This window comes from Ornithodoros turicata, chromosome 10, assembly GCF_037126465.1.
Source record: "Ornithodoros turicata isolate Travis chromosome 10, ASM3712646v1, whole genome shotgun sequence".
In the NCBI taxonomy this organism is placed as follows: domain Eukaryota; kingdom Metazoa; phylum Arthropoda; class Arachnida; order Ixodida; family Argasidae; genus Ornithodoros; species Ornithodoros turicata.
Window position 1 is genome coordinate 15738009 of NC_088210.1, and position 12729 is coordinate 15750737.

At 43.3% G+C, this 12729-nt stretch overlaps 1 protein-coding gene across 3 annotated transcripts in view; it reads left to right on the forward strand.

Annotated features, from left to right (window-relative positions):
- Nucleotides 1–12729, forward strand: part of LOC135370651 (unconventional myosin-XVIIIa-like) — a 60119-nt gene that overhangs the window by 44678 nt on the left and 2712 nt on the right. For 2 of the 3 annotated variants that reach the window (XM_064604437.1, XM_064604438.1), the window contains exons 24-37: nucleotides 2553–2676; nucleotides 3623–3753; nucleotides 3813–3967; nucleotides 4712–4835; nucleotides 5723–5818; nucleotides 6701–6913; nucleotides 8595–8846; nucleotides 9600–9713; nucleotides 10284–10400; nucleotides 10464–10547; nucleotides 11093–11230; nucleotides 11301–11486; nucleotides 11611–11747; nucleotides 11921–12082. In XM_064604437.1, the coding sequence (XP_064460507.1) occupies nucleotides 2553–2676; nucleotides 3623–3753; nucleotides 3813–3967; nucleotides 4712–4835; nucleotides 5723–5818; nucleotides 6701–6913; nucleotides 8595–8846; nucleotides 9600–9713; nucleotides 10284–10400; nucleotides 10464–10547; nucleotides 11093–11230; nucleotides 11301–11486; nucleotides 11611–11747; nucleotides 11921–12082 (2033 nt within the window). The remainder of the gene's footprint in view (nucleotides 1–2552; nucleotides 2677–3622; nucleotides 3754–3812; nucleotides 3968–4711; nucleotides 4836–5722; nucleotides 5819–6700; nucleotides 6914–8594; nucleotides 8847–9599; nucleotides 9714–10283; nucleotides 10401–10463; nucleotides 10548–11092; nucleotides 11231–11300; nucleotides 11487–11610; nucleotides 11748–11920; nucleotides 12083–12729) is intronic. The other variant, XM_064604439.1, reaches the window with a different exon arrangement.

Genomic DNA, 12729 nt, shown 5'->3' on the forward strand with positions numbered 1-12729 from the left:
TTTAGCTTGACTGCTCTATTTCTGTCCTCCACTTGGTGATGTACACGCCAGCGAGAACATAAACCTGGATAAACTTAGCCCAACTCTTCCGTGCCGCGCCAGGGTGCCTCTGAATTGGTCCGAGCGGCGAGGTGCCACATGTAGCCTCGCTGGGGCCATGTGTTTTCCATTTTTTTCTTGCTCCGTAAGGTCATGTCTCGTTGAAGGGGGGGGGGGAAGCTTAAGTGGAAAGGAAGCCAGGCTGGTATCCGGGCAGCCTTCGTTAGTTTGTTACTTAAAAGTGTCGCACAACGCAGTACGAGGACATGCTTTATAAACGGATGATTATGAGTGCCACAGAGTTGCTACATTATGTGCAAAGCACTGTAGAAACGCTGCATGTTTACCTTGTGTCCCAAACCAGAAATAGCGGACACAGTACTGTGGACAGTTTCCTTCCAGCATGTTCGCAATAATTAATTTTTCTGTCGTCCCCCTTCCCTCCCCTATCTTGTACCTACGCCTCGTCTACAGTGTGTAGAAGAATTGCCTTACAGTAATGAGGCTCCGCTCACATCTTGTGCAGTAATTACGAGCTTTACCTGGTGCCTTCAAATTAATAAAGAAATTCTTTGATTTTGGTTAATATTATCGATTTTTTAAGGTTATGTGCTAGGGCTGGAAACTCTGACTGTTAGTAATGTACAGAAGTAGAAAGATGATGAAAAGATGATAACAGGAAGGTCATGGAGGCAGGAGGGTGGGGTTAGTGGGGTTGGCATTTCTCCGGAAAGTTCTCAAGAGAACCCAGGGAAAAGCTCAAACAGGGTTGAACTAGAAACGGCTGGTTTCAGTGCAACGATGGCACTACCGAACGCTGTATCCATTCGAAATTGCCTGTGGTAAAAAATAAAAAAAAGTAAGAAAGAAAGAAAATGCCTAGAAAGTGTAAAGTCAAAGCATGAAAATAATGACTGGTAAAAAAACTGGTGTTTATTGGGTGTCAGTGAAAGAAAAAACACATTATTTCTGCAGCATTCTGCCTGAAAAATATTGGAGACATGCGATACGCTACCAGCATCTTATGCCGTCTCGTTTTATCATAGTAGTTGCATCATTTTACACGTTATGCGTCAAGAATAGAACATTTGAAAAAGCTTTTCAAGCAACAGCTTTATAGGGCAAACCACCATACAAGTCTTCTATACCACTGTGTAAAGTTTTGCCAAAACTTAACTGCCAGTGATGGCCCTATAAAGCTACTGCGCATTTGAAGATGTGTGACACAATGCCCAAAGATGCAGCGAAATTTTTGGTAGCTGAATTAATGCAGTGCATAAGACATGGCAAATCAGCGTGGCGAAGATACTGGCACACCTGTGAGCAAAAGAAAACACTGTCAGTTCTTTTCTTTTTTTTTGTAGAAAAAAAAAAATGTTCAAAGAACACCATCTGAATTCTACCAGGAAAGCCTAGCGCATATTTCAACATTTGCACATGATATGCCTATTAGACAAACGTTGAGAACCAGCCATCTCATCAATTCATGGCACAGAACAAAACTTGGGGAAAGAATTGGACTTTTGACAAGTGTATCTTGGTGTTCTAGTAAATTCCAGCTCGTCGCAGTTCAGCAGTCAGTGCCAAGTCTTTGAAAGCTCTTGCATCTGTCCTTGCAACACTGTGTAACAGCAGCCAGTTTAGGACGACGTTAAAGCCACATAGTTTCCGAGTTTTGGAAAACGTGAAGGCCATTACTGAAATTGCTGAAAAGCAGGGTAACGCACTAAAGGATCCATTTTCAGCTGACAGTGCCAGCAATGCGTTTTGCCAACCAGTAGCAATCGTGCTGTTGCTCCGTGGCACAGTAGTGAAAGAAACACTGTAGGGCATGCGCCACGAGTGAAAGAATGGTACAGCTTGGGACAAAAGTTTACGGAACACGGCACTAGTGTACTTCTTTATCGGAGTGGCCCCCTGCTAGTTGTCAGGGAGATATTGAATAAAAAAATGGGTGGCCGGGTATTCGATCAATCTCCCAGTATGTGTTTGCTGCTAGGGTATTGCTCCAATGGAGAAACGTGACACCCCGGTGTTCCGTAAACTTTTGTCCTATGCTGTACATACTAAAGGTACGAGGGGTATCCAGAAAGTATGTTGGGATTGGCCATTAAAAAACATGAAAACCTGTTTTCAAAATGCTTTATTTTTACTGTGTTCTACTTGTCTTAAATTGCATTTTTACACTTTTTTTTTTTGCCATTTGCCATTTACACATTTTTTGGCATTTGTCGTAGCGGGGCATCAGTTTTTGAATCCCTGCATTGTCTTGTTGTATTGTCTGTTGTTGTCTGGCATCTGTGAGTCGCCAGTGGATAAGCTTGCACGCATTCTCTCAGCTCCAATATTTGCAAGTGGAGCATACTTGCTGGACGTGCCTCGCTGTGAGATCATTTTCATGAATATGATACCGCATTATGCATGGTGCAGTTCCACAAGTGATGGGGAACCACTTAACCTGCTTTGAGATATTAATGGCTCGAGCCAGCGAACACGCTTGCTTCTTTTTGCAGAGCCGTTGCTCCCAACTGCAGCAGCAGAAAGACCGCATTGAGATGGAAGTTTCAGAGACTCGAATGATGCGGTCTTTCAGTACAGAAGCAAATGGAGACATCTCGGATGACGATGATATCAACGGTGAGGCTCTTTTCCTTCCCCAGGACCTATTGCCGCTCTGGGAGGCTAGGCTGCCCAAGACTCTTTCCCGCATACAGTCATGTCTCGCTTATCCGGAGTTCAGATGTCCTTATGCTCGCAACCAAGACAATAGACATCCGCGAAATCCTACATTTCCTATGTAGAGTGTAGTGTCTGAACTAATTTTTAATGACGACATGCTAATGCGATGTACATGTGCAGAGTTTAGGTCTGATCCTAGTAGTTAAAGGAGTACAGGGGGCCATTCAAAAAAAGTTCAGATTAAGACATCTGATGAAAGTGTGTGTGTCATTATACCGAATAGCGCGAAAGGTTTTGATGTGTGCAATTTGTTTCCCAGAAAAAAACTCACGTAAACATAGCTCCGCGCCTTCACCCTTAACTCGCCACTCCAGCTATAACGAGGATGAGGAGGTATGATGGCACGTCACCGATGACGGCATAAGGAGACTCGTTCTAGTTTGCCGGTCAGTGGGGGTCAGCGCCTTGTCCCTTTGCCGCCGTAAACCTGTTTTGCCAGTTTTCCCGGAGAATTGGGGATAGGAGGAGCGGCCGAAGCATTACCGAGCAAGGAGAAAGGCTTTATCAGAACCCCGAACAGCCGAGTAGCAGACGACAACCGAGTAGCAGACAACATTTCTCTAGGCCAATCAGCGAGCTTCTCCTTATAGCGTCAGCGCGAGGTTCCAGGCAGATCACAGGCTGGTACTGCTCTTCACCACCGTTGCGCATGGTCGCTTTTTGCGGCGCATTTTAAATTCAATTTCCGCGATAATTATGACTCTGCGATGTAAATTGCTTCGCATGGTGCATCTTATTATCCTACTTCACAGTTTTATAGGAAGAAAACTGGGTGTTAAAAATGACTTCTGTGCTACTTTAACGTGGCAGGCATTTCTTAAAGCATATACATTCCTTAATCCAGGTGTATCCATCTACAAACAGAAGTATGAGCGTGTCCTGCGGGAGACGGAGATGAAGAAGCGCAAGATGAGCCAGCAGCACGAGGACGAAGTCGAGCAGCTCATGATGTCCCGGAAGGCTGCAGAGAAGAAGGTAACTGGTACGCGTCTCGCTTTGCTCGCTTGTCCGTGACTGCCGTGATTTTAATGAAGCTGGCAGAGGCGCTCGATGACGTCGAAGAGGGACGTCAGGCAGTCAGCAGTTGGAAGCGCAAGGCCCAGAAGCTGACGGCAGAGCTGCAGGACCTCCAGCTCATGGTGGAGGAGCATATGGGACGTAATGCTGAACTGGAACGTAAACAACGCAAGTAAGAGGCTTTCAGCAATGGCACAAATGTGGCTTCAAACTTTGATTCTGCTCAAATGTGATCTCGTATCTGCAGAGTTATCATGAGCAGTACGTTTACGTGATGTGTAACAAAAATAACTTCTTTCAGAAAAAGGGCTCTAAATGTCCTCTTCCGTATCTCTACGTATCACGTTCCGTTTGTGTCGTCAACCACTCCCACACACGTTATAGAGGATTTTGTAGGTTACTGCAAACGTGTTTTTATTCGCGATGTACAAATTTTCGCGAATTTTGCAACCGACAAAAAAATCGCGAAAAAGGGTACTCGCGGGTACAGCGTGACGTTTATCCCACGAAAGGAAACAGCTCTGTAATCACAAAATAAATTACATGCGAATAACTTTGCAAATGACTGAATGTGCGATTCGCAAAAATCAATACATCGCAAATGAATATACGTTTAAGTGTATGTTTAGAGCCTTGTGCTTTCGGGTTATGCTTGGTAAAACCAGTTTTTAAAGTTTTTTTTAGTAATTTGTGTTAATCTGAAATGCGAGGTGCACTCTCTCTTTATTTTCAGCCCGACATATATACCCAATACTAGCCCGATTTCACCGCATTTTACAGCTTCTGAAATGAAACCCGATTCTTATCCCCGATTGTCGAGAAAGATAAACTTGAACACACACAAAACTTGAATACACAAGGGTCTAGTCATATTTGATATCCTCTCTATAGTTGGATAATGCTCTTCCCTCAACAGGTTTGATGGTGAGCTTAGCTCGGCTGTGGATAATCTGAAACAGGAGCGGTACAGCAAGGAGAAGATCCTGAGGGAGAAGGAGGCACTGTATGCAGAGAAGTTAGCCTTAGAGCAGGAACTGCAGGTAATCATTTAATCATTTGCAGTCACAAAGGATGCCCGTGATGTGTATTACGTACGGTCAAACAACATCAATAATGGTAGCGTGTGGAATGCCACGGTAACTTTAAAATGAACCCTTTGTCATTGAAAGTCGAAGATTCTTTATTGGTCATAAAAATTTCCCGCGTTGGGTCCCATGGTTTGTTAGTCCTTTAATACTGCGATAAGTACAACTGAATTGAAATTGAAAGGAATACTGACACTGTAGTTTTGCATGAATAATTTTGAATCTGCTAGCGTGAGTGTTACTACTGAGTACCAGCTGATTTCCATGGTTCTGCCAATGGTGTGATGTATTTTTCTTGCGTCATGTTATGCATAAGGGTTGTTGACAGTACTAATTGATATTCCAGTGCAACAAGTGAAACAAAAAGAACTGCATAAGTTGTTATAAAGCTATGAGCTATAGCTTTTCGGTCCTTGATACATCTGGTACATGAAGAAAAAAGCTGATTCAGGTCATATAGTAGTCACCAACCAATATTCTGAGCTTCAAAAATGCGGACTTTCCATTTTTTTCGGACAAAACTAGTGGCTTTAAACACAGCGCCCCTACAGTGGGTATCCTGAAAGCCACCACCACCATTGGCAACATTGACAACTACATACATTGACATACACCAACATTGACAACTGAACGGAATTTTGTGTTGAGATATCTGATGACAAAATCATTCGTCACATTCTTGGCTTGCTAGCAGAAGACTGGGCCAATGACAGCATCAACGATGATGTTGATGCTCCCCCAGCAATCTGTGTCCGCGCATACAGCACTAGGGCCATCTAGTATTTTCTGTTCCTCCTGATAGTGGTTGCTATTGAATTTCCTTTTACCTTTACATTTATCAGGCTGTCCGCATGGAACTGGAAATGCAACACAGCAAGGTGTCCAGCCTGCACAAGGAATTGGACGAACTCACGTTCAGTAGCCATGGTGAAGAAGAGGTAAGCTCCATCAGTGCCACTTGATGAGAAACTATACAAGTTCCACGAAAATGTTCCCCATAATTCCCATATCTGCTGCTTTTGTGGAATTTTTGGCCTTTCTTGTTGGTATGTGGGGGGAGATGATAAGATTTTTTTTGGGGGATTTAGGGGCTGTGAGGGAGTGCTGTGAAAATCCCTGTGCAAAGGAGCCAACAATCCCTGATATACTTGTGAATCCCCGATATCCGAGCCGAGCATCAGACTATCGGTAGGGCCCGACAGTTTATGGTTTATACCCGGTTATGCCCGATATTTACCCCCCAGATTCAAATAGGGAAAAACAGGGTTTAACCCAGTATTATGTAAACAAGTATATAAACAATGTATGTCATGTATGTAAACAATGTAAACAAAGTCAACAATGTATGTAAACAAGTCAGCGTGAAGCACTCGTAAATGTGCAGGGCCTTGTCTTTTGTCACGGTCAGTGCAGTGCAATCGAAACACAATAAAAAAAAGTTTCTTTCTGAAGCGCAATCATCTTGGCAGCTTGATTCACGCAATTTTAGTTTCAAACTCGCAATAACATAAAGCACGCGGCAGAAATCCCCCGAATTTGCTTCTAAAAAAAATCACCCCATTTTTAACTCCCGAATGCCAAAAAAAAAAAAACTCAAAACGAAAAATCCGAAGCATAAATCACGATAGTCAAATGTTCCATCTGTCTGATTCGCCATGTACTATTGCGCCCATGGAAGTACACTTTTACAGTACGTCCCCGTACGTCCCCTTCTACAAGGGAAGACAGGATAATGTCTCCTGGAACCTACTGTGCAAGTGAACACGTGGTTAAGTACAACACGGACGGAAAAATTTTGCTGGCTATCTGTCTTCTTTTAGGTAGCAAAGTTGAAGCGAGCCAAACAGGAGCTAGATCGCAAGGCTCGAGACCAGGAAGAGGAGTTGGAGGACCTTGCCGGCCAGGTTCAACTTCTTGAACAGTCCAAACTGCGTCTCGAAATGGCCCTGGAGAAGCAGAGGCAGGAGCACAGAAGAGAAGTTTCCACCAAGGAGGAAGAGCTCGATGAAGCACGTGCGGCTGCAGCGAAAAAGGTGTCCTATTTCGTTACTTTATCAGTAGAATCTGTGTGGTACTTCATCAGTGTTAATCAGTAGAATTACATACATGTGGTTCGAGAAGTATCTAGGATGTCAATAGGTACGGTGGCTTCCTCATAAATGGAACTCAAAAGGAATGGAAATATTGTTCCATTTATCAAAAGTGCTAAGATTTTACGAAATGTAGCTTAGATAATCAATTTCCACTAATACTACGACCAGTATGAGGAAAAACTGAGTTAATGACCGTTCTTGTGACATTTTAAGATTGTTTTGTTACAGAACATTTGCATGCTTGAGGCTTCGAAAAAACTTCATACACACCTCAATTGTATGAGATAAGTATTTAAAGAGATTGAAACATTTTGTTTACTGAAAAAACAAGGTGTCGAACGGACGCTTTCAGACGGAGCTTTCAGGTGACTGACTCCGTCTGAAAGCTCGTTTTTCAGCAAAATAAATGTTTCAGTCTCTTTAAATACTTATCTTATTCACTTGTGAGTGCTAGGCTTCTCCCATTTGTTGCCTGTTAGACACCTTAATTGTCTACAGTGAGGTTTATCTTTCTGTTCTGCCGGACAAACTATGCACATGATATTACCTGTCTGTGTCGTATGGCATCGTTTATACCCTCATTCAATCTGCGACCCGCTATGACGACAGCATTGACTTCGGCATATCAAATTTCACGGTTGCTATTTTTTATTTGCTCTCGCGATAATGTCCCCAAAGTATCCGCAACACTGACGCAAGCGAAACTGTTTACGTGGCTGTTTCTTGACAGACTTCATGAAAAGACGTGTGGGTGCGAGCTAAGACTAACATTGCACAAGTGACCGATGGATTGGATTGCATTGACTATGACTTCCACCCGGGTTGTGAGACGTGAATCTTCCAGGTTTGCCGGCATCTCGGTTCCTCCACTTTGTTCCGATTACCCAGAGTACACATAATGGGTTCTTTCAATTATCCAAACGTTTTTTATCAGTGCACGTATAGGAAACCAACCAAAGGTGACCCTATTGTTCGATTTATCCATAATTTCCATTTAACAGAATTTCGTTTAGTGTGAGTCCACCGTGGTTGTTAGACATATTTTGTGTGTGTGTTCAGTGTGTATTGCAGTGCGCCTAATGTTTGAGCTTAATTGGGGCCCAGTTGGGTTGTTAATGGTAAAGCTTACTTGAGCTTGTGAAGGTGAATGCTAGGAGTTCCCTAAAAATAGCCACAGCGCCAGGAGGGTATATCACTCAGTGGCGTCGGGACTATTTTTCCACTGGGGGAGTGGAAAAAAAATGCTACCATCATCATCATCATCATTCATTTTCCTTGAGGACTCATGTAGGCAATACAGGGGTGGTACACAAATTGAAAATGTGCTCCAGGCAAATTACGACATGCGCATACTTGTACAGCAGACCTAAACTAACACCGCTGAAGTAATGTGTACGAATATGTCAGTGAGAAGATAATGTTAATATGATTACAAACATAATTTACATACCTGGGGGAGCCGTGCTACCTCACCTGTAAATGAGGGGGAGCCGTCGCTCCCTCTGCTCCCCCTGTTCTGGCGTCCCTGATATCACTAGTGTACAGTTCTATCATATTTATGCATTGCCATGCATTCGAATACTACATCATCATTTACCGAAGCATTTACTCTGACCACCAGCTTCGCAACCTGGAAGCCCTCCTTGAGCAGGAGCAGGAAGACCGGCATGCCCTCGGTCGGCAGAAGAACGAACTGGAGCGTCGTCTGGCTGAGCTGAGCGAGCGGCCACCTCCACGCGATCCTGAGATTGAGCGCAGACTGCGACGTGACCTCCGAAGGACACGTGCACTCCTGCGGGATGCGCAGGGAATGCTGGAACATGCGCGTGATGGGCAGGCCACAAAGACCATCGTCAGACAGCTCAAGAACCAGGTGTGTCTGCACGTTCAGCTGGCATGGTCACGTGTGCGTCACATGGGTACTGTACAAAGCTGGTGCCGAATATGCCTGGACAAGGCCTGCCAGATCATGGCTAAGCATGCCCGCCTGTGCTTTCAGCTTAAATGCTGAAAGTTTTAGCTAACTAAAACTAACTAAGTAGTTTCAGCTACTTACTTAAAGTAAGTAGCTGTTATTGTTGGTGCTGTCCAGTTAGCCAGCTTGTGGTAACTAAACCAACTCAGGCAAAACGTCGCAGAAACGGGAAGGGCTACTTCTAGCTTGTTACGCTTAGGTGTCCTTGCCCTCAAAAGCATAATGTAAGAAATTAGTCTGTTGCAAGCTATGCCTCACACCAAACTACTGCTTGTAGTCAGTCAGTGCCTTGACAGTCAACCCATAAGTGAACGCATCTGTAGCATTTTCAGAACTGGAACAGTGTGCCCACTGTGACCGACTGCAACTTTCTTGAGTTTCCACCAGTCAGTTCCAAGCAGGGGGTTTCCACCATTTTGCGACATACTTTGAGTCTCGCATCTTAGAGTTGAGTTAGTTGAAACCAGGTTTTTGATCCCCAAATTTGCACTGCTCGGCACTTTTTCTCGCCATCTTGCGTGCTCTTCTTTTCATTTTTTTTTTCCGTTTCCACTCAAAGATCTGCTCTTTTACATTTATATCGACCAACTTGTTTTACACTTGTCTTACAGCTTCTAACACAAAACCCGACTTTTACTTTGTGACTTTCAGCTGGAAGACGCAGAATTTGCCAAGACAGTAGCTGTCAAGGCACGGCAAGGGGCAGAAATGGAACTCCAGGAAGTTCAGACACAACTTGAAGAAGTACTACGGGTTAAAAACGAGGTATATTTGCTATTGGGCTTTGATGATATGATTTTCTGTTAAATATACAGTTCTTTTTGCATGTGTGTATACATAAAATATGCTTTCTAGAAAGAATGCGATGAAATCCACTAAGAAATTATGTATTTCAGGATCAACTTTGAATGCCTTTGCTTATGGAGCAGAATCCAATATAAGTTTATTTGTAATAATAATATTTATAATATAATATTTAATTAATTTTCATACACCAGACTCAATGGCATAAGCCTGGTGTCTATGAGTAGGGCGTAGAGTTTTAGGATATAACCCGATTCTTCCCCGAACTTGCACCCTGACAACTGAGCCAGATTTCTGCCCGAATATAGCACACTGGAAATTTTTCCACTGAAGTTCACACAAATTTAGCACAGATGGTTATTTAGTATTTACCCAATTTTTTAACCCCTGAATTTAGAAAAAAATATTTCCCGAAAACGTCATGCTCTATTTATGATCTCATTCAAACGGGAATTAAGTTGATCATCCCATAGTGAGTCAGATCTGTGTAGCCTTTTTAATTTCGATCGAATATTTTGTGTGCATTTTTAGTCAGAAGGACGGTGCCTGCAGCTGAACCGTGAAAAGGGTGCACTCCAGATACAACTTGAAGAAATCGAGGAAGAGCAGGCTGAGCTGATGAAAAAGTACAAAGCTGCCGTGCAACAGGTTGGTTCACACTTCCTTTCGTCTATTCGGTGCTGCTTATTAATATTTGTCCTCAATAAACAGATGGCAACTGACCAAAAAGTCATCAGTGAACAGTCTGAACAAATCGTAGATCTGGAGTCCGAAAGGCATCACCTCAGGGAACAGGTGAGGCTACTTCTACTATCAGTCCTTCTTCAGTACCAAGTAAACAGTGGTAGCATGTTTGAGAGTTTTGTGCTACTAAATCTTTTCGTGCTCACCCTCACCACATCTATGTGAAATGTATCTAAAATATGTGCGAGTCTTTATCGCTCTTGTCCGTCCTTGTGACATGAGTTTCAGCAAAGTGCTCACTATGCTATACTGATGAGTTATCATTAATTAAATTAATCATAATTACATTAAATATTACTTTGCATTAATTATGTTAAATTTATTACAGTTATGTGAAATTGAATTAAATATTAACATAATCAAATTATTCATAAGTTATCATTCATTAAATTTTTAAATTGAATTAAATTAACAGCTATCACCAGATATAGAAGGTGAAATGTGCAATGCTATTTCAGTTGTCAAAAAGAACCTGCCTCTGCATACCTAATGCCTTTCATGTATTGTATAAACATGCGTAAACATAACCATCTGTACCTGTAGACATATACATCAATTTTTCTTCTTGTAGTACATTTTTCTTTTTTGTCTTTCAGGTCCATGATCTTAGCTCCAAAGTTGAGCACATGAGCTCGCAGGCCGAAGAATCGCACGTGATTCGTCGCCTCGAGTCACGAGTCAGGGACTTGGAGTCAAAGTTGGAGCTGGAACAGACGTCTAAATCTCGACTGGAGGTAGACGCACTTTGCGTGCAGCGTCTGCTTCGAACCTCTAGCCTTATCACGTGCTGTTGCTCTCAAATAGGGCCAGGTGCAAAGGCTGAAGGACCAGTGCAACAGGCTACAAGACGAGTGCAGCCAAGCAATAACCAAAGAACAACAAACACAGGAAAACTGCCGCAAGCTGCAAAGGCAACTCAGGGACCTCCGGGAGGATTGCACAGCACTTCAGCACAAAGAAGCTGAAGCACAGCAGCGTTGTCATGAGCTGGTAAGTGCCTTTACCTCAAGCAACACTGATGTCACTGCAAAGGGTTGAGACACGGGGTTTTGTAGCCATTGACCTTTTGGATGGCTATTGAATGTAATGTTGCTTCTTGTCTAAATCGTCGCAGGAAATGGCTTTGGACAATGCGGAGACTGACTTACAGGGAACAAGGAATGACCTGAAACTGGCTTGCCAGAGGATTCAGGACCTTCAAACTGCCCTAGAGGAAGACCTAGATTCAGGCACGGATATCTTAGAGGAAAGGTTTGCAGTCTCCATTCACTGTTCCGTTTCCACCAGATCTGTGCTCTTTTGTTACATGCACGAATGTCTTCATCTTCTTTAGATTGATCTTGCATTATCTTATAACTGTTCCGGCTTCATAAAATGTGACATAAAAAAGTGAAATGGTGACTTCATAACCTCTTGCTTCTTAGTGAGTCTGACGAGGATGACGACGACGTTGACGTGGATAGTATCCTCAAAAAGCACGGTCTCAGCGCCATAGGTGCCAAAACACCAGGATACTCTCTCGGCGGGGACGATTCCCCGATCAACAGCCGACGCAACAGCAACTCTGCTGCGTTTTCTCTCAGTAGGTAGGCTGTGGTATAGGCACGACGGCACTAACCCTGCTGCACGGTGTCCTTACTCACCTTACTGATCCAGTGTGGCAAGTGGTTGCTTTTGTCTTTGCTGTAGAATGACCCGACAGCCAACCGTCATTAGCATTGCCTATGCATGTGCGAGTTTAGCATCGGATAGGCCTCCGGTGGGTGGTCAGTGAGCGCAGCACTTATTCATTTATCAGCTACCGTGACACTGACCAAGCAGCACAATATCTTGACCCAATATTGATCCAGTATTGATCCAATATTGGGCCAATATTGGTCCAATATTGCCAATATTGGTCCAATATTGGGCCAACATGTTGTGCTGCTTGGGGAAGCTGTTATAATGTTTCTTGCTGTGTCCCAAGACTAGACTTGCACTAGATTTTTCCAATGTGTGCCAGTGCTGTACTGCCAGTATTGTGAATGCATCATGATTTTGCTCAGCTTTGTTGTTTATGGTCTCCTGGGGAACGTCGTAATCACGTGAGCCATTGCTGAACTATGTTGACAGAAAATTGCAGTTTCAGAAAATTATGGATGATTAAATGGTAAATCACAGTAGACCCGTTAGTGTGACTATACTAAATTGTCTTCGTTGTAACGCATCAATATTGTGCAGAACTTGGAATGTA